The sequence below is a fragment of the Caenorhabditis elegans genome, chromosome V (assembly GCF_000002985.6).
Source record: "Caenorhabditis elegans chromosome V".
Taxonomy (NCBI): Eukaryota; Metazoa; Nematoda; class Chromadorea; order Rhabditida; family Rhabditidae; genus Caenorhabditis; species Caenorhabditis elegans.
The window spans coordinates 13,703,571-13,722,227 of NC_003283.11; the positions used below are offsets into that span (position 1 = coordinate 13,703,571).

General features: G+C 37.1%; 5 protein-coding genes, 2 non-coding genes and 1 pseudogene across 12 annotated transcripts; 5 read left to right on the forward strand and 3 right to left on the reverse strand.

The window, feature by feature from the left end:
• The first annotated feature begins 522 nt into the window (after positions 1-522).
• Positions 523-576, forward strand: T01D3.9. Its single transcript, NR_069910.1, has one exon. It is a non-coding gene; the product is annotated as an Unclassified non-coding RNA T01D3.9 (non-coding RNA).
• A 124-nt stretch (positions 577-700) lies between these two features.
• On the forward strand, positions 701-7,521 carry T01D3.3. Of its 3 annotated transcripts, NM_073988.8 has the most exons (12): positions 1,459-1,590; positions 1,929-2,084; positions 2,173-2,328; positions 3,972-4,077; positions 4,228-4,396; positions 4,443-4,635; positions 4,686-4,826; positions 4,873-5,110; positions 5,283-6,160; positions 6,238-6,779; positions 6,956-7,251; positions 7,300-7,519. In NM_073988.8, exons 1-12 carry the CDS (start codon positions 1,524-1,526, stop codon positions 7,391-7,393), a joined length of 3,036 nt encoding a protein of 1,011 aa, NP_506389.2. In that variant the 5' UTR covers positions 1,459-1,523; the 3' UTR covers positions 7,394-7,519. The 3 variants fall into 3 exon arrangements, with proteins under 3 accessions (NP_506390.1, NP_506389.2, NP_001360565.1); NM_001373148.4 differs by lacking the exons at positions 2,173-2,328; positions 3,972-4,077; positions 4,228-4,396; positions 4,443-4,635 and having other exon boundaries at positions 7,300-7,515; NM_073989.5 differs by lacking the exons at positions 2,173-2,328; positions 3,972-4,077; positions 4,228-4,396; positions 4,443-4,635 and having other exon boundaries at positions 701-2,084; positions 7,300-7,521.
• On the reverse strand, positions 2,397-3,825 carry hlh-34 (Helix-loop-helix 34). Its single transcript, NM_073990.5, has 4 exons — positions 3,758-3,825; positions 3,463-3,707; positions 3,263-3,418; positions 2,397-2,955 (listed from the first exon to the last, which is right to left on the reverse strand). Exons 1-4 carry the CDS (start codon positions 3,783-3,785, stop codon positions 2,416-2,418), a joined length of 969 nt encoding a protein of 322 aa, NP_506391.2. The 5' UTR covers positions 3,786-3,825; the 3' UTR covers positions 2,397-2,415.
• A 99-nt stretch (positions 7,522-7,620) lies between the features above and the next one.
• Positions 7,621-7,641, reverse strand: 21ur-13168. The gene has a single exon (NR_069911.1).
• A 148-nt stretch (positions 7,642-7,789) lies between these two features.
• srx-96 (G-protein coupled receptors family 1 profile domain-containing protein) lies at positions 7,790-9,449 on the forward strand (the record flags this gene model as incomplete). Of its 2 annotated transcripts, NM_073991.2 has the most annotated exons (6): positions 7,790-7,852; positions 7,899-8,059; positions 8,356-8,582; positions 8,907-9,067; positions 9,119-9,184; positions 9,232-9,447. In NM_073991.2, the coding sequence occupies 6 exons, from the start codon at positions 7,790-7,792 to the stop codon at positions 9,445-9,447; spliced, it is 894 nt and encodes a 297-aa protein (NP_506392.2). The 2 variants fall into 2 exon arrangements, 1 of the variants encoding a protein (NP_506392.2); NR_136387.1 differs by lacking the exon at positions 8,356-8,582 and having other exon boundaries at positions 9,232-9,449.
• A 10-nt stretch (positions 9,450-9,459) lies between these two features.
• zipt-9 (Zinc transporter ZIP9) lies at positions 9,460-11,703 on the reverse strand. The gene is made up of 8 exons (NM_073992.8): positions 11,605-11,703; positions 11,452-11,557; positions 11,241-11,403; positions 10,946-11,172; positions 10,833-10,898; positions 10,549-10,769; positions 10,055-10,156; positions 9,460-9,873 (listed from the first exon to the last, which is right to left on the reverse strand). Exons 1-8 carry the CDS (start codon positions 11,698-11,700, stop codon positions 9,709-9,711), a joined length of 1,146 nt encoding a protein of 381 aa, NP_506393.1. The 5' UTR covers positions 11,701-11,703; the 3' UTR covers positions 9,460-9,708.
• Positions 11,704-13,253: 1,550 nt separating this feature from the next.
• T01D3.6 (IgGFc-binding protein-like) lies at positions 13,254-16,844 on the forward strand. Of its 2 annotated transcripts, none has more exons than NM_073994.2 (9): positions 13,254-13,411; positions 13,676-13,823; positions 13,872-13,993; positions 14,039-14,380; positions 14,436-14,832; positions 14,879-14,968; positions 15,064-16,017; positions 16,083-16,449; positions 16,504-16,844. In NM_073994.2, the coding sequence occupies exons 1-9, from the start codon at positions 13,299-13,301 to the stop codon at positions 16,716-16,718; spliced, it is 2,748 nt and encodes a 915-aa protein (NP_506395.1). In that variant the 5' UTR covers positions 13,254-13,298; the 3' UTR covers positions 16,719-16,844. The 2 variants fall into 2 exon arrangements, with proteins under 2 accessions (NP_506395.1, NP_506394.1); NM_073993.4 differs by having other exon boundaries at positions 13,279-13,411; positions 14,879-15,004; positions 16,504-16,832.
• Positions 16,845-17,678: 834 nt separating this feature from the next.
• On the forward strand, positions 17,679-18,626 carry scl-16 (annotated as a pseudogene). Its single transcript has 4 exons — positions 17,679-17,801; positions 17,847-17,981; positions 18,026-18,243; positions 18,527-18,626. Coding segments are annotated over exons 1-4 (576 nt in total).
• Positions 18,627-18,657: the final 31 nt, after the last annotated feature.

An 18,657-nucleotide genomic window follows, 5' to 3' on the forward strand; every position in this document is an offset into this window, starting at 1 on the left:
ATTAAAAATTCAGATTTAAAAAAAATATTTAAAAAATAAACTTTTCAATATCGTTACCATTACCGTTATCTACACCTCTTCAAAACTCAATAATCAAAAGTCAACAAAATCATCTTGGAGCAATAAAAGAGCCATCAATCATATTGAAAAAATGAACTTAAAAATTTCAGATTCACTTTTTCTATTTCAAACTGATTAGTTTGCTTTATGTCTAAACCTTGAATCAGAAACCTTTAAGCATTAAAAACACACATTGAGCTTGTTCCTCAATTGCAATGTGTCCACAGTGCTCACTGAGACTGTGGTTGGAACCTGACAATTATGCAAAAAAATTTTAGAAGCACTTTGAATTTATTTTTTTACGAATTTTAAACATTTGTCCTTCAAAGAGCGGTGGCATTTTAAAATAAACGAAAAAAAACTGTTTCTACTCGAATGTATACCCCCTTGTCCATTTCCGGCAAGGGTACCACCAATTGTTGTGTTAATGGCAGTAGTTGTATTAGTAGCACGGAAGCGGATGGTAATAGGTGCCTTCAGTTGACCCCCTCAAGGTCGGATTATGAAGCTTAGAGAAACAGGGTGGAAGGAAAAATGAGACATGCGACACGCTCTGGACAAACGCCCAACAACGACAAGGTCGGGACTGTTATGGGCGGGAAATTGTAGAGAAAATGGAGAAAATGGGCAGAAGAGACATGTGATTGACAATGAAAATGTTTCCAATTTGTCCATCATGGTGGTTGGTCTTGAAAATAAGTTGTTTTTTGCTGATTTACATTTTTTGTGGTCATTTTTGCAGTTTTTCAGCATGCTAGTTAATTTTTTGTGTTGGATTCAGAATAGTTAGATCAACTCTTTTTTCTTGTAGAACTTGATCAATTCTGATAATATGTATTTGAGGGTAAAGTAGAGATAGTAGGGATTTTGCCAAAATGTACTAAAATCGATCAAAAAGGGCACTTTCTTGTAAAACTTATAGCAGATTGCTCAAAACTATAGTTCTAACTAATTGTAAAATTTTTAATTGTATTAAGGTGTTTTTTGACCAAGCTACATCCAATTCCATAAAAGTTCAACCTAAATATCGACTTTAATGGCTAATTCAGTTCAATTTCCTGTCATCTATTTCATCAACATCATCATTCTTCTCGTTTGGATTAATTTCGCGGACCACTACGGCCAACCGTCTGTCAAAAGGCACTCAAACCTCTACACCTGGCCCCAAATGCTTTGAACACTAATTTGTCGAGTCGATTCCCGTGAACAACCCCTTGATTTATAGCTGCTGACCTGCGTTCTCCGCCAAAATAACCGCCTCTCATCTGCCTTAATAGGATATACGGGCGACAATCAGAACAGGAGGGTCCCCCCTCACTCTTTACCTTTTCATTTCATAATTGCTCTTTCTATCGTTCTCCTTCTTTTTCAAGGGGTATGACACACTTTCATTTGTAGGTCAGCCAATAAAGAAAGTGAGACCTCTTGAGCAGGAGCCTAAAAAAGTTTTAAAATACTAGGGAATGCTTCGTATTCTCCTATTAATTGTTATATTTTCGTCAAGTTGGAAGGAAGTTCATGGACAGTTGAGTAAGTGTATTTTGACTCCAAGGCAACGTATGCCTGCACCAGGAGTGTTTCGTAAAATTTACTGGGCTACAGAAATTGTTGTATTTTTCTAATAGACTCAAAACTATACCAAAACTGAATTTCATAATGAGACCTCTTGAAAATGTCTTTCAAAAAATTTCAGTTGTGGTTTAAAGTTTCGAAAACTGAGAAAAAAGACCCACACTAATGCTAAAATAAGAAAATCAAAAAAAAAAAACCGAACTTCACAAAAAACTACGAAAGTTACGCAGGTATGATACCTGCAGATGTGCCTGCCTACCACATAATCGATAGTTTTAACTGCTTATTTTTTTTAGGATTATGTGAAGCCGAAGGATCATGTCGACATTGTGCAGACAGTAGATATTCATACTATCGATGCCGTATGCAGGATGACTGTTTTATTGGCGAAATCTGTGATAATGGATTTTGCTGTCCCAACGTTTTGCCAACATTTTCTCTTCAACGAGAACGTGAGTTTCTATCTTGTTTTATTTTTTGCCTACAATTAACTATCAATACTTTTACTAACATAATCTAACACACTGCACTATTTCTCAGCAACTAGTCCTAAACCAAAAAGACCATTAAATATCACATCGGATCCCCCAGCTGATGAGCCATGTCCAGATGAATCTAGATGGTCAAAAAGGTGCTCAAGAGATGAGGATTGTACTCATCAAGAAGAACTTTGCATCGAGGGAAAATGTTGTAAAAGTGCGTTTATTTTTTAAATTTGAAACCAAAGTGTTTATCTTCTTTGAAATTAGCGTAATAAAAAAAGAAATAAAATAAAGTTGGAGGTCATAGAATTGAGGAAACAAATGTGATCGAGTCATTAAACTGTTTAGAGGAAATCGAAGTATGACGAAAAATATTTGACTCGACGTAAAAAGTTTCACTTGTTTGATTCAAGATCATTCGATAGTACGGGGTTTTATAAGCGCCCAGGTTGAAAATATCGAAATGCATTTTTGATATAACTTCAGAATCTGAGATATCAATCAGTGAATATAATGACATTCCTTTGATATTTGAATCTGGGTAAAATGGGTTATTAAGCAACTGATGAGCTTTTTCATCAGCAAATGTTATATGAAGATCGATGGATGTAATGATAACAAATGAATTAGAAGGAATGGTTACTGTAGAAAGAACTGGAGTAGGCATTGGATAACATGCAATCATTCTAGTATTTGTATTTGGACCCATTGTAATTTCTAGACGAAGAACCTTGTATCCAGGTGAAGCACGAACTGCATCCTTGTTTGCTCGCTTTGTGAGACTAGATTTAACACGTACGTTGCACATTTGAGGCCAATTAAGGTCACAATAGTTAAGGGCCTGTAAAGAGAAATTACTACATTTAGTCAAAAAATTCTCTGAGATTGTGCGAAAATGACTCCAAAATGATTCCAGTTAGGAGTTGCTTTTAAAAAACAGAAAAAAAATTAAAAATATATATTAAAAATAATATATATTTTTAAAAAATGTTTTAAAAATTATTGCAACTTAATTAGGCTACAGCTGTAAGCTTAAACTTCTTTCCATACTTGATTTCAGGATGTTTTTGTGAAAGTTCAAAACTTGTAACTATAATAAAATATTTTTCCTGAATTTAATTATGTTAAATCAAAAACTTAAAAGTTACCGAGTTAAAGCAATTGATATCCTGTTCATGAATATAATCAACCATCGCGTTGCCAGTCATTTCAACTTGTGACAAGCCCAAGTAAATACTAATAGTTTCACTTATGTAAAGTACATCTCCGCGCCTGTCCAGTATCACAAAGAATCCATCTAGTAGCTGAAATTGAAATTAAAAAAAAAACGGTAAAAAACCATCCTTACATCTAAATGATTGTTAGTCCATAAAGAGTCACTTCCATAATAATAGTCAGCTGAACTGTAGGCTCTTTGAGATTGCCCAAATATATTGTGAAGTTTGATATAAGCAGTTGCTAATCTAACCATCGTTGTTTTATCAATATGCTGTCCAGAAATTGCTCTTGCCAATGGAAGTTCATTGGCTAGCTGTGAGAATTCATAATTTTCCATTTGTCTTCTCTGCTGGGCTTGTGATTTTGACGGTTTTTCTAAAATATTGATTTGTTTCTTTCAAAACATATTTTCTAAAATTGCTTACGTTTTTCTTCAGAAAGATTAGTCTCCATTTCTCAAGTGGTTATAAGTCAAGCGACAAATAAAATACATATAAAAAATAAATGAATGACCCAATATGTACAAGCTCTCATAATATATAATTAGCATGCAGATCATGCCATTCGAGAGCCAAACTAATTACACAATATGACATACAATTGAATTCTCCCCTCTTTGTCTATTTCAAATTTTTGTAGCATGTGCAATGAGGAGACGAGAGCTTCTCGATGAGCTTAGATCGTTGGAAATTGTTGGACAAGCGATACCACTATGTGAGGAAAGTGGATTGGCATGGAGAAGAAGGTAAAAGGGAATTCAGATATTGAATAGGAACATAGTGAGAACAGTATTAGTTACAAAGTTTCAAATTTAGCTGAAGATACCCAATATTCTCAAAAATATTTGTAGCATCACAGACATCTCACTATCAGACTACAATAAACCCAATTTCAGACAATGCTTGGCTGGAACAGAAGTTTGTTGGTGCGTGACAAGGTATGGAAGAAGATTATCCGGAAAAGAAAGCAAAGACGAAAAGGGATGTGAAACTGTGAGAAGAAAACAAGAAAATCTTGCATTGAAAGCTGCTGCATTATTAAGAGAACAAAAAGAAAGGGAAGAGGTATCAATCAGTTCTCTAATTTCAAAAATTCAAGACATATTTACAGACATGCAAGAGTACATCACCTGGAGAATGCCCCCTCCCGTTGAACACTTCTATAACCACACTAACCCGTTGCTTCTGTGATTCTGAATGTGAACGGGGATCTAAATGTTGCCCCGGTTCCATAACTAACTCTAACTATCACGCTTGCTTACCAGCATTAACAAAAATAATGAACGAACCTATTTCTAATGAAAGTCTGTTGTCTGCCTAAACTAGCTTCTTATAACATTTTACATTTTTTCAGTAAACCCAACGATTGCCATGGTATGTGGCGCGAATGAGCAATATTCAGCATGTTTCTCCTCTTGTCAACCATCATGTCAAGATCCTTCAACACCAGCTTGCCCGGCTCCCGGATGCCAACCTGGATGCATTTGCCTACCAGGTAACTTTCGATAGTTAACTATATATTAACTCTTCATCATTGCTAGGATACATCCGACGTGACAGCTCTCCCCGTTCAGCATGTGTTCCGCGAGGCTTGTGTCAAGCTTATGATCTGACGATTCGTTGTGCAGACGAGAAAAGGCAATATCAGACATGTGGAAGTGCATGCCCAATTAGTTGTGCTACAAGAAATCAACCGAGATGTAATGAGAGATGTGTGACTGGATGCTTCTGTAAAATTCCGTTTATCCTTGAAAATGCAGACGATCCTCTTCATTCAAGGTAGGTTAAGCTTAAACTCGGAAGTGGCTGCTGATTTAAAAAAAATTCTCCATTTTTATATTACTTTTACAAGAAAAATATTCACATTGGGAAAACTTTAACAAGATTTTGAACCGAATGGACAAAACTCGATTAAACCGTAACAGAAACTTTAAAATTGGTCTATTTTCAGATGCATTCTTCCATCTTCGTGCCCCGAAATCCCAACACCAGCGCCAGAAATAGTTGAGCAATTTGTGCAGCGTAATCCTGGAATGATTGGAAGTTTTGGAAATACGAATATTCAATATCCAACCTCCCCAAGAGCTACACCATCTCCCGTATTCACTACTACCACTCGTGGATTAACAACTTCACAACAAAAACTTCCCACTCTTATTCCCGAGCAACACTGTGAACATCCATTGAAAAACTATCAAAGCTGTGGAAGCAAGTGCCCTGCATCTTGTGATCGACCTCTTTCACAAGCAGCGTCAATTGACTGTGCTCTTTCTTGTGAACCTGGATGTTTCTGTCGACTTCCGTATGTTCTTGCCGATTCGAAGGATCCAAACTCCACATGCATTCTCCCTCAATTATGTTCTAGAAAATCAATTCCACCATCAACTGCAAGCGTTCCAGCATCCCAATCTTGCCCGGATCCAAGAAAAGAATGGAGTCAATGCGGAGCTCTGCATTGCTCAAGATCATGTGCGAACCCTCTGGGTCGATGTGGCTCCGGACAATGTTTTTCAGGATGTGTTTGTCGTCAGCCATACGTGCTCCTTCATCCAAATGATCCAACATCAAGATGTGTTCTTCCTGCAGAATGTGACAGAGGATGTGAGGATCCGACAAAGGAATTCATGACATGTGGTAGTTCATGCCCAATGGGATGTGATAATCGTCATCCAAAAAATTGTGCTCCATGCCAGACTGGTTGTTTCTGTAAGAATGGCTTGGTATTTGAAAACTCTGCCACGTGGCACACTTCTAAATGCATTAAAATAGAAGAATGTCCTCCCGAGGAAGAAACAACTACAGAAGAATCTACAACAACCACTACTACAGGTAAACTCACAGAGCCAGTTTATAAAAAACTTTGATGTTAGTACTGCAAATCAAAGTGAAACTTAATGATTTTTCAGAAGCATCAGTCCCTCCAGCCACCACCGTAATAGCTGAAGTACATGAAACACGTGGTCGTCCATTTTCATCCGATTCTGATCTTCTTGCACTCAAGCCAACTGTATCACAATCCGAATGCCCTGCTACAACTTTTGATGTCGGCGGTCGTGGATGTAATACTGATATGGATTGTCCAATGGAACAAAGATGCTGTCGACCAATGATCGTCTCCCTGGGAGTGAATCCTCAGCGATGTGTATGCCCGGATAAACATGCAGTCTGGTCTTCTTGTGGAACTTTATGCCCAGAGTATTGTGGACAACCATCAGTTCCAGTATGCTCGGGTACATGCAGTGCCGGTTGTCATTGTGCCCCTGGCTTTGTGAGAGCTCGAAATGATGTTACTGCTCCGTGTGTTCCAAGAGAAAGTTGCTCATCTTCACTTGGATCATCGACAACAAGCCGGATGAGGATATCTCCTGTTGCTGCGAGTATGGATGAACCTATGAGATTTGCAACAATTCGAGAAATAACTCCACATGATGCGTTTGTAGATGATACAGTGAGTTTTTGAACTGCTCCAATAAAAGATTGAATAGAAACTTTTTCCGGGTAGAGTAATTATTTTTGGTAATTCTACAAAATGATTGTAGAATAATAAGGACTGTTTTGTGAGTATATTTCAAAATTTTATAACTTATTTCTCATTACAAAACTGTAAATTTTTCAATTTTCCAGATAGCAGTCGCAATTTTAATTACGAGAGAGGGAGCACATATTGGCCGTTTCACATTTTCCCAACTGACAAGTACAGCTCTTCGAATTCACGGAGAAGTATATACTCTTCCAGTTGGTCGTCATGCAGTTGTTCTTCATCAATTCGGTGATTCTTCTGAAGGATGCTCACGCGTTGGCGCTCCATTTTCGAAATCACTCAGTCCATCGTTGGGTGACATCACTGAAACTGGAAAATTTGATCGAATAGTTGAATGGCCAGTTATTGATGTTGTTGGAAGAGCTGTGGTTATTTATTCGTAAGTCATTTGAAACAGTGAGAAATTGGAAAGTTATGATGTTTTCAGATTTTCCACAGCCGAATGGAGTTTACGAGCACATTTCGGTGAAAAACCTCTTGCTTGTGGAACGATTGGAATCGCTAAAGTTAGAGCCCGATAACTTTTTTTCATTTAGACTCTTCAGAAAATGATCTTTTTCTAAATCTTGACTTCAAAAACTTGAATGGTACCCTTGCTCATATCACATTGCTTGTTAATTGTTTAATAAAACATCTATTAAAATTTTAAGGTCGTTAGTTTGGATTCGTCAAGTTGAAGTTTTATAGAGACCCGAAAACCCTGAACGTCAACAGACATGATTTGGTTTACATAGAAAAGTGATAAAAATATCAAATTACCAGAAAACCAACGATATGATCCTAATCAGATTGTTTTTGTGAACTACATGAATCAGAATAATATGCCATTCTTGTAAAAATATTCAGAGAATTTCCAGTTAGCCTTTTTTTTTAATTTTAGATTTTTTTGCATTCTCTGATTGAACTTCTAATTATCGATGGATTATGAAATGAGTCAATCAATTTCAGATAGGCTTGTTGCTGGAATTTCAGTAATTTTGGTGTGCAAGTTTTTTAAAGAACATTTCAAAAATTGAACATTTCTAGATATGCTTCATCGGCTTATTTCTGAACGGTTTAATATTTTTCAAGTTTGCATGCCCAAAACAATTGAAAAATGGATTTCACGTTTTGTGCCTTTCGAAATCAATAAGTAACTCAATTATTTGTATCATCAGCTTGTTTTGGGTTGGTCCGGCCATTCTCTTGTAAGTTCTTATAGGGACCTGGCAGGAACGAAACTTTATAGCTACAGTACTTGCAAGTGTTTTGACATTTAATCATATTTATCCTTATTTTGCCCGATTATTCAAATATTTTTTGATAATCTTGTTGTAAAACACAATAATTGAAAAGCTATGAAAAAAGAAAATCACAAAATATTAAACAAAACGATATTGTACTTGCGGGTACTGTAGTTAAAAAGATTTCCTCGTGCAGAGACCCAAGTCCGTGATCTTGAAGACTTACTACAATATTACACAAGGAAAAATAACGTTTCCAGAAATAACTTATTCCTCCCACTTTTAATTAATAAATTTCTGGGTCAACTGACTGAATACGGTGTCTATCTTATGGGTCCACTGACTCAAACTTTGATGGGTGTTGAGAGATTTTTTATCATATTTTTTCCTCTAAAAATATCAGATTATCAAAGATGCAGGATTGCAGTATTTTCTATAATTTCCTGCTGGATAATGTCATCTGGTTTTACGGCGGTTACGTATCGAGGTTAGATGTTTTTCCCTTTATAAAATATATTCAGATTTTCGTGAGGAAAATTTTATTTATCTTTTTTAAAAATTTTTGTTAACAGTTTCAGTTTTTCAATTATTACTATTTGAAAGAAAGTTATAAATTTCAATCCGTAACCGTCTTTCGCGGTGGGACTCATACTGATAGATCCGTGTGCATTTAAGTGAGCGTATCAGTAAACTGTAGAGTTACGATACTGTACTTTTTAAAGGCGCACAGCTTTTTATGCGGTATTTATTTCTGTTAGTTGTGAGAACCGTTACAGTACTTTTGAGTTACTCAATGTTACTGAATTTTCAGATAATTGCTGGGTCTATTACTCTATCATTTCTTTCAACTACGACTCAGAAAACGATAATTGCGACAATGTTAATCTCGATATTCTCAAATTAATCTGTTTGGTTTTAGCCGTTTTCAACGTTGTTGTACAGATTCTTAATTTGATTAAGATCAAACTAATGGTATTATATTTTAACTAGAACTATTATTTTCTCCATAAATTAATTTTCCAGTTTTCAAAACAATCAAGAACAGCTTCAAGTCAAAGACGGCGCCGTACATTGAGACTTTTCATTCAAGTTAGTAGCATTTTATCATGTTTTTCTAATGAATTGTAAAATTTCAGAGCGTTATTCAAGATTGCCTGTATGGTTTAGATCTTTTAAATTCCTGCAATTTCTTCTCAGTTCACAGCGTGCTTGGCCAATTTTTCATATATACATTCTCATTGCTGTTCGTCCATTCTGCCGATGGACTTATAATATGCCTTTTCCATTTCAATGCTTCCTGCCGTCGAAGAAAAATTCAAAACTCTAATGGTAACCTGGTAATTGTGGCGTAATAAATTAAGAAAAATGGTACATTCTATATTGAAAGAAATGCTAAATAGTTTGTATGTACAGGAAAGTAGCCAAATACCCATAAGCAGAGAAACAGAAGTGGGGAAAGGAAAACAGACAAGAAAAACAGCTAGAAAGGAAAGTAAGAGATATTAATCACAATGAAACGCGGATAACATTGATAAGTGATAATGTTGATAAACTCTGTGATGATGATAAAGCCTACATACACAAACACACGGATGAAAATACTATTCAAATGCTCAATGAGAGTGACCAGAAGCTAGAATTGCGGGGACGACGGCTCCTCCAATTATTAACAGAAGCTCTTTGATCGTGTAACTTGCTCCAGATGAATGAGAATGTCCTATTGAAGATGGTGCAGTTGCATCCACGACAAGAGAATACTCTGTCTGCTTGTTGTTAGCCTGAAAATGAATTTCCAATTGGAATAGATCAGGTCCATTAGTGTTCGAGAGTTCAATTTTCTGTTGGAATTTCCGGGAACAAAATTTTTTAATCCGATTTCAAACATTTTCTTCCATTTTTTTTTTGAAGTTTGAACTCAACTGATAACTACACTCTACTTGATAATAAAAAAAAACTCACTAATTCTGGTAGCACATGTACTGTAGCCACGTAGAGGAATGTGCCAGCTGAGAAGAGCATTAATACACCTGTTGATGATTCTGATCGCATTGATTCACCCATCTGTAAAATTATTACTAATTTTAGAAAATCGACTTTTCGATAAGATAATCTTTAAATTTTGACAATTTTGTTCTTTTTAAGAGAAAATAATATGTTTTCTTACGTTTTTTCTCATCATGAAAAAAATGTGATAAAAATTAATTGTTTTGCTTTGTTATTTTTTTAAACTTTTTTTTTTTGATTTTCGTTGAAAAATAGAATAATTTTTTGATGACATGCTAACAATCGACTAATTTAGAAATCGAAAATTGATTTAAAATTTTTTTTTACCTTTACCTTTTTTTAATAATTATGTTTTATCAATACATTTTTAAAATAGAAAATCATAAAAAACTGAATCATTTGCTGAATAATTTTAAAACTTCAATTTTCGAAACAATTTTTGCTCTCACCTGCATAATTAATACAAATGTGACGAGTGCGGCAAGTGGTGCAGCAGCTGAAAACACAACGAGATGTTTGCGAATTGCTCGTCGATCAATCGATTCCATTAATAAAAATGAGACAAGTCCGAATGCAGCGGGTGCTTTGTGAAGCATTATAGCAACAAAAACAATTATTTGAACATCGGATTTGTTGATGACTGAAGCACTTCCTAATGCGACACCGTCCGCTGAAAAAAAATATTTAAATTTTAGCAGAAATAAACTGGAGGATTTTGTAGAAAAATACTTACCTGCAGCGTGTACCACGAGCCCAATTGTGGCAGAGATTCCAATTCGGCTTCTCCCTGCTCTATCATCTGAAAATTCAACTTCCAATGGCCATTTCAATTAAAAAAAAACAAACTTCTTGCCACCGTGACACTTCCAATTTGATCAACAAGAAGCATGAGTACAAATCCCAAAACTAGTGAATATCCTATTTGTGCGTGGATATTTCCATGTGAATGCTGCTTCTCTTCGTGCTCTTTTTCGTCGTGTTCGTTGTTCGAATGTGTTTCAACTAAAACATCTCGTTTCTTGCGACTTGGAGTGTCCGGCGAAGCTGGCGGTGAACGAACAACTCTTCCTATTCTGAAATTTTCTTTTTAATAAAAATAAATATTTTTTATAAGCAAATCCTTTTTTAATCAAAAACTCACGCTTCGTTTAAAACTGCATTTTTTGGTATAATTCTTGGTAAGTTATCCTCTTTATCCTTCGCATTTTCTAGAATTTGCTTTGCTTCAGCTGGATTCACAATCGCTCCTTCAGGTGATACAACCGGATTTATATGGTCGTGATGGTTGTGTTGATGGACAGCGCCTGAAAGTTGGTTTTAAATAATAATTTTTCACTAAAAAATATATTTACCACACTGTGCTCCATACAAAGCTTCAATTCCTTCTGGAATAATAACCGAAAGCGCAGTTCCAACGAGCAGTCCAGCGCCGAATATACTCACTAATCGAATTCGAGACTGCAATTAAAAAAAAATTATTTGAATCAGAAAAACAAAAAACTCACTTCAGATAAACTGAACATCAAAGGTATCGAGCCGGCCATGTAGCTGCCAAAAAACATTGCCGATGAGAGCACCAAGAGGAAACTTACCCCCTCCATTGTCTGAAAATCAATAATTTATGTAAATAAAATGTTTTAACAAATAGAAAAGTCCAGGTTACGTTTTTTGGCAAGTGAAAGAACATGAATTGGCAAAACGAATAGAGATGAAGCGCCGATAAAACTGAAAACAGTGAAAACAAAGCAAAAGAAAAAATTCATTTAATGCGTGCGGTAGAGCGCGGTTGCGTTGACACGTCACACACGCTGTGGGAAACATTATCTGGAGAAACGGATTTCTCATGAGGTATGTTAACGAGGACGCAATTTTAAATTAAATAATCTGTTAGAATATTCTCAAATTCCATAAACGTTATTTGAAAATTTATACTTGTAGCTGGAAAAATAGGGATCATTAGAATTTGTAATTCTGCGGAGTGTGCCTTTCCGGGAATTTGTGTGATCTCATTTTGATATGTGGATTCAATGTGACATTGAAACATTAAAACAGCGACCTGAAAACAAAAAAGAATTACCCAGATGCGAAATTTTGCGATGTATGCGCTAAAAATACGATAGCCGGTATCGACACGACAAATTTCTGTCAAATGCAAAAGGATGTGCGCCTTTAAAGAGTACTGTAAGTTGGAACTTTTGTTTCTGGCGAATTTTAATCGTTCAACAGTAAAAAAAAACATAAATTTACACAAATTGTGGCAGAAACTTAGAAAAATCGATAAAATTCGGCAGAAACGAGAGTTCGAAAATACAGTACTCTTTAAAGGCGCACATTCTTTCGCATTTGACAAACACTTGTCGTGGCGAGACCGGGCACCGTATTTTTGGTGCAAAAGTCGTATAATTTCACTGCTGGCTAATGTAAATATCAGCGTTCGATTTTTTAAATTAAATAACAGTAAATTTTGAAAATTTTGTACCCATTTCAATTCTTGAGCATGATATATATTCTTCAAAACAATTTTCAACTTTCCAGTGGGCTGCAGGCTACACCCGCGTGGGAGAGACCACCTGTGCCCTTTCGATATCAGAAACTTGAAACCACAAGACCTTCATCAATAAAACAAATAATATTGAACTTATTATCTTCAAAAGTTTTATTACGTGTGCCGACGATGTAACTTGTGCCAGTCTCATAGAACATTGTTCTAAAGTTAAAAATTTTCTAGATGAATTCCGCATAGGCGTGGTTTCAGAAAGAAGACCAAAGAAACAATTTTCGCACGATCTTCAAAAAAAGTCATCATTGATTCAGGAAATGGTAAATTATCGGAAACAGCTGAAAGGTTAATTACTCACGTTTTTCTCCGAGAAGCTTCAAAGAGAATCATGACGAAAACGATGATGATGAGTTGATAGTTTGCACCCGAATTATCGTTTTCTTTACAATTTCTTCGCTCCTCCAATCTTCAGCATTTCCCTATTCAAATATATAACACTATGATAATCGCCTTCAACACTATGAATCAAGTGGAAATGTCGCGGAGCACACTGATAATAATTGTATTTGTGGGAAAAGAGCAAACTAGTCCAACGATGTGAATTCTATGACGATGATTTCAGGTAGAGGGCAGAAACTCTGATAAGAATAGTTTATAAGGGCCTGAAGAGTTTCAGTTTGTGTGGAGAGGAAGAGCACAATGGCTCTCTTCAAACATTTGGCTTTATGCCTTCTTTTAACTCTCGCTGCAGCCGAGGATGACCTCAAGTGTTATGGAGCTGATTGTGAGGTTCCACATTATATGGATGATACGTAAGTTCTGAAGGGTTACTGTAGAAATTTGTGTTCATAGATTTTGACTTAAAATTAAATACTATGAAATGTGATTTTTAAAAACATACTTTTTCCTTATACTGTTATTTGTTCAGAAAAGTCGGAATGAGAGTTAATATTTTTTTTAGAATAAACAATTTTTAGCTAGATCTGAAAAGCCCAGTGAATATCAATTTTTCTTCAAAATCTAGTCCAACAAGACAGTACTCTATTTTCTCCAATTATCTATTTATCTAATTCCAGTGAACAATGCTCCGGCCTCGAATGTGAATCGAAAGAAACTCTTCTCGCCATGATCAGCCATTACCAAAAGGAGAAACACGATGAATACTTGGCACCACTCACAAAGCCGATTAGGGACGAAAGTGCGGTTCGCAATTTCCTGAACGAAGTGAGTGTTTAATCTTAAAACTTTTTAGAACAAAGATTATTATTTCAGGTTGCTGTCACCGGAGACCTCGCCGCCACAGTATCACCACAATGCAGTATTTGCAGTCAACCAGGACTTTGTAACAGCGGACAGTGCGTTCCAGACGCACGATTCCCATGGCAATATTTCTAGTACGTTTAAAGCTTCAACAATTTAAAAAAAAGTTCTATTTTCAGCTGTGTCTGCCCAGACTATGCATCTGGAAGATTCTGCCAAAATGAGATAAAGTGTAAGGATAACTCTTGCGGAAAGAATGCCGATTGCTATGTGGCAAACCATCAGCTTAACTGTATTTGTAAGCCAGGATACACAGCCCGTAGAAATGGAAGAGATTGTGATATGAAAGTTCAACAAGCTTGCATGAGTGGAGATCCTCATTATGTCACTTATGATGGTCTTCGTTTCGACTACCAAGGAACTTGCCCATATGTATTCTCTCAACCATGCACAACACTTCCAGCTCCATATTTGTGGTATTCAGTCAGAGCCAAGAACGAGCTGCCAGGAAAGGGATATCAGTAAGTTTAACTACTCGTAAACCATAGAGATCAAATTTCATTCACTAATTTTCAGCATCTCTCAAGTATCTGAAGTTGAAGTTGATCTTCACAACTTAACAATTCACGTTGATGGACGCTCAAAGACAGCTCTGGTAAATGGAGTTCAAGTTCTTACCCCATGGTACTTCCCAAACAAAAACACCTGGACCGTGAGAGTTCGTTTCTCTGGATCTACATTCACAATTGAAAATGATCAAGGAGTCGTTGTCACTTTCACAACTTACAATTCTCTTTGCGTTCAAGTACCAGACATCCCAGAGTTCAACGGAGCTACCACCTTGTGTGGATTGGCTGGAAATATTGATGGAAAGAAGTTGGATGACGTCGTCAACAAGAATGGATCCGTATTGGCAATCAAGTCGAGTCGTCAACCTGAGAACAACAATCATGCCGATTTCATGAAGACTGAGGTACGGATTCTGAATGAATGACTTGAAATCATATGTAATTATTCAGGATACCTGGATCACCGACAAGTTCCTGATCCTTCGCCCAGGCCAAGAGAACTGTATCAACGGCCAGACACTCGATAACAACACAAATTGCGTCAGTACTAGTATTAGTCTAGCCCAGAGTTGCGCGGTACCGCTCAACCTCTCCCTTTCCACCTGTTTCTTTTGCAAAAACTTATGATTTTTCAGGATGTTGCAACAGCTTCTCAAACGTGCTACCCAATTCAACAAGCTGAGATGGGACTCGGAACATTCGGGGCTTGTCAGGGACTTGGAAATGATACTCTTGAAGATTTCTACTACAATTGTATTTACGATATCTGTCGTAATCCAGCATTTAAGTGCACAGAGTTCACATACTTCCTTCAATACTGTCAATTGGCTCTTCCACAAGTTGCAATGAACCAGAACTGGCGCGCCCAGATCAACTGTCCACTTGCTTGCCCATTAAATGCTCATCCATCTACTTGCACATCATCTTGCCCATCAACTTGTGCTGAACCATTCCCAGAGTATTGTGATCAAGGTTGTGTTGATGGATGTGAATGTGATCCAGGATATGTCATTGATAATACTGTAACTGGATCTATCAAATGTATCCGACTTGATCAGTGTGGATGTGTTGATTCCGATGGAAACGCTCACAGACCAGGAAAACCATGGGTTACTCAGAACTGTACAATCTATCACGAATGCCAAAATGGAACAATGTGGAGTGACTATCGTCCATGCTCAGATGATGGAAGTTGCGTTCTCAATTCAATTGATATGCAATGCAAGTGTAACAATGGATACCGTGGAGATGGATACAACTGTACTGATATCAATGAATGTGTTGAGACTCCCGGAATTTGCGGACATGGACAATGTGTCAACACTCCTGGATCTTACCACTGCACCTGCGATGACTTCTGGCTGGGAGACAACTGCAACACCTACAAGCCACGTCGTCACTGTGCCGATTTGTATGTCTACTGGGGAGTCAGAGAAAGTGGTGTTAACTCCATCAATCCACCATTCGTTCTTCCACAAAGAGCTAAGTTTGCTCCAATGAATGTTTATTGCGACATGACAACCAACGGAGGAGGATACACTTTGATGTCTTCAGATACTGCAGATTTGAATACTAATAAGACATTCCAAGTGAGTACTAATTCCAAATTTGTGAATTGATTGTGAGACAAATAATTTTAAAGTGAATTTTTCAGGACTACTTGATCGGATTCGGAAATCCAGCAACTCAATCTGTGTGGCTTGGACTCGAGTTCATTCACCAACTTACCACCTATCAGCCACAAAATCTTCGTTTGAACCTCTTCAGATGTGCCAGCAACGGACGCCCATCCCTTACTACTGATTGTACATACCCAACATTCAGTGTTCTTGACTCTACCACTCAATACTCTGTGGTGATCCGTGAGGCTTGTACCGGATCTGAAGCTGATGAGCATTACTATCAAGATGGTTGGGCAAGATGGGATTTGACTCAGAATGGACCAAAGTTCTCCACCTGGGATATTGAAGCACAGACCACAATTCCACCAACATTGAGAGCCAAGATGGAGGGCGATGCAAGTAAGTTTTCGAGCTATAACTTTTCAAATTTCCTAACTAATAATGCATTTTCAGTTTACTACACATGTTCCAAGTCCAACTTCAACACTGGATGGTGGTATGTCGAGGATCAACTTTGTGGAGCTGCCAACTTGAACGGTGTCCGATACACATGCCCAGTTATTCCAGTTGAAAATGAGCGTTACTTGAGATGGGCCGAGGGAACACTCGGACAATCGTGGATGTACTTGCGTCCAGTTGGATTCCCAAAATATGACACTAATATGTAATATGTTTGGGTTTTGAACATTCTCACATGAAATTGTATCTTTGAAGTTTTCAAATCTTTGTTACGAGTAAAATAATGAACAATTCACATTCTGAAACCACTCGCACATCAAATAATAATTAGCTTCACCGAGGATCTGATCCTGAGTTTGACAAGAAATTTAATAGAAAATGGCATGCCCACGAGTCTGCCGATTGGGTATTTCTTTATGATTCGGCTCTAAATTTAATAGTTTGTTTTAAATTATTCAAAAAAACATATTTAATTTTTCGATAGGCCAGTTGTGCAATCAAATATTTTGACAGAGAAACCTATAGAAAACGATTTTGCAAACACTCTGAATGCGAACAATGCTTTGCAAAATTCTTTTTTATGAACGCTCCTATATTTGATTTTTTTTGCAAAAGTGCAGTGACTGAAAAATGACTCCAAATTGCAAATAAACTGCACGTCAAAAACATGGAAATTTTGCCAACACAAGTTCACAACAAAAATCGGCGTTCAGTCTGTCTTGAAACGAGTTCAGAAAAGATGCTTTATCAATTGGCTCTCTTCGCACTTCTTGGTACCTCGGCATTCAGAGGCAACTTTCTGCCACACTTTGCCAACGTATTTAGTGCCACTAAAATAAGTTGCCAAACTGCTGGCAGGAAGTTGCCAAGTTGTTGGCAGGAAGTTGCCACAGTTGTGGCAGCAAGTGGGAAAGAACGCTCAGCAACATCTAAATGTTGGCAGGAATGTGCAAAAGTTTGGCGGGAAGTTGCAAGTAAGCAAAGTTTGGCAGAACGTTGCCTCTAAATGCCGAGGAGCGTTCTTTCCCACTTGCTGCCACTACGCGGCAACTTCCTGCCAACAACTCGGCAACTTTCTGCCAGCAATTCGGCAACTTATTTTAGTGGCACTAAATAAGTTGCCAAAGTGTGGCAGGAAGTTGCCTCTGAATGCCGAGACAGTATCTGCATTCAGTCCAGCTGCTCAAGCTTCCATTGTAAAGATCCACAATGACTTGAGATCTGAAATCGCTAAAGGATTATTTTTGGCTAAAGGAATTGAGAAACCTCCAGCATCTGATATGATGAAAATTGTAAGTTCGAAAATTTGAGCTATACAATCATATTATTTTCTGCAGTCTTGGGATGATAGCATTGCTGAATCAGCTCAAACATTCATTGAAAAATGCCCAATGAATCACACAAAAACTGAGTACGGCGAGAATATGCACAGATCTTGGTCATCCAAAGAGATTACCGATCTTGATATTTATGTAAGTTTTCTTGAATTCTTATTTGCATAGCTCTTAATATTAAGGGAACAAAAGCGGCAGAGTCCTGGGCTGGTGAATTCCAGAAAAAGGGATGGGAATCTAATATTTATACAAAAGATACCGAAAAGTCGGGAATCGGGCATGCAACCCAGATGGTTTGGTCTCAAGCCTACTTAATTGGATGTGGAGTTAAGGATTGTGGTCCTGATAAAACAAAAAAGAACATGCATAAGATTACAGTAGTGTGTCGATATATAGAAAAGTGAGTAAACATAAATTTAATTTTAATAAAAAGTCACTGACAACTAATCTAAAGCCTTGATCAAGGCTATGTGGATCAAGGTCAGTGGCGAGCAATCTTTTTTGGCAAATTCGGTCATTTGCCGTTTTTCTACATAAAGTCTGACAACTGAACCCACCTTTGCCACCCATCATTTGGAATGTTTTTCCAATTCTGGCACACAGGAACTGGAGACAATTATTTCATATGTACTTTCTACTCATACTTTCCAGCCACTACTACATTTCCTCAAGCTTATTTTCAGAGGAAACATCAAAGATACCAACATCTACAATGAAGGAAAGACGTGTTCTGCGTGCCCATCTTCAGCAAAATGCGAGCCTGAATCCGGTCTTTGTACTTAATTTTGTCGTGTTCACAATATTTACAAAGCTC

Bases quoted from the DNA above. Each gene is read 5' to 3' on its own strand.
- T01D3.6 (NM_073993.4), top strand. From the start codon at position 13,299: ATGGCTCTCTTCAAACATTTGGCTTTATGCCTTCTTTTAACTCTCGCT. The intron at 13,412-13,675 runs GTAAGTTCTGAA...ATCTAATTCCAG, and splicing joins CCACATTATATGGATGATAC to TGAACAATGCTCCGGCCTCG. The intron at 14,833-14,878 runs GTACGGATTCTG...GTAATTATTCAG, and splicing joins CCGATTTCATGAAGACTGAG to GATACCTGGATCACCGACAA.
- T01D3.3 (NM_073988.8), top strand. From the start codon at position 1,524: ATGCTTCGTATTCTCCTATTAATTGTTATATTTTCGTCAAGTTGGAAG. The intron at 1,591-1,928 runs GTAAGTGTATTT...TATTTTTTTTAG, and splicing joins GGAAGTTCATGGACAGTTGA to GATTATGTGAAGCCGAAGGA. The intron at 4,397-4,442 runs GTATCAATCAGT...ACATATTTACAG, and splicing joins AACAAAAAGAAAGGGAAGAG to ACATGCAAGAGTACATCACC.
- zipt-9 (NM_073992.8), bottom strand. From the start codon at position 11,700: ATGGAGGGGGTAAGTTTCCTCTTGGTGCTCTCATCGGCAATGTTTTTT. The intron at 10,899-10,945 runs GTTTGTTTTTTT...TTGAATTTTCAG, and splicing joins AAGTGTCACGGTGGCAAGAA to ATGATAGAGCAGGGAGAAGC. The intron at 10,770-10,832 runs GTAAGTATTTTT...ATTTTTTTTCAG, and splicing joins GCTCGTGGTACACGCTGCAG to CGGACGGTGTCGCATTAGGA.
- hlh-34 (NM_073990.5), bottom strand. From the start codon at position 3,785: ATGGAGACTAATCTTTCTGAAGAAAAAC. The intron at 3,708-3,757 runs GTAAGCAATTTT...TCAATATTTTAG, and splicing joins TAATCTTTCTGAAGAAAAAC to AAAAACCGTCAAAATCACAA. The intron at 3,419-3,462 runs GTAAGGATGGTT...TTTCAATTTCAG, and splicing joins GGACTAACAATCATTTAGAT to CTACTAGATGGATTCTTTGT.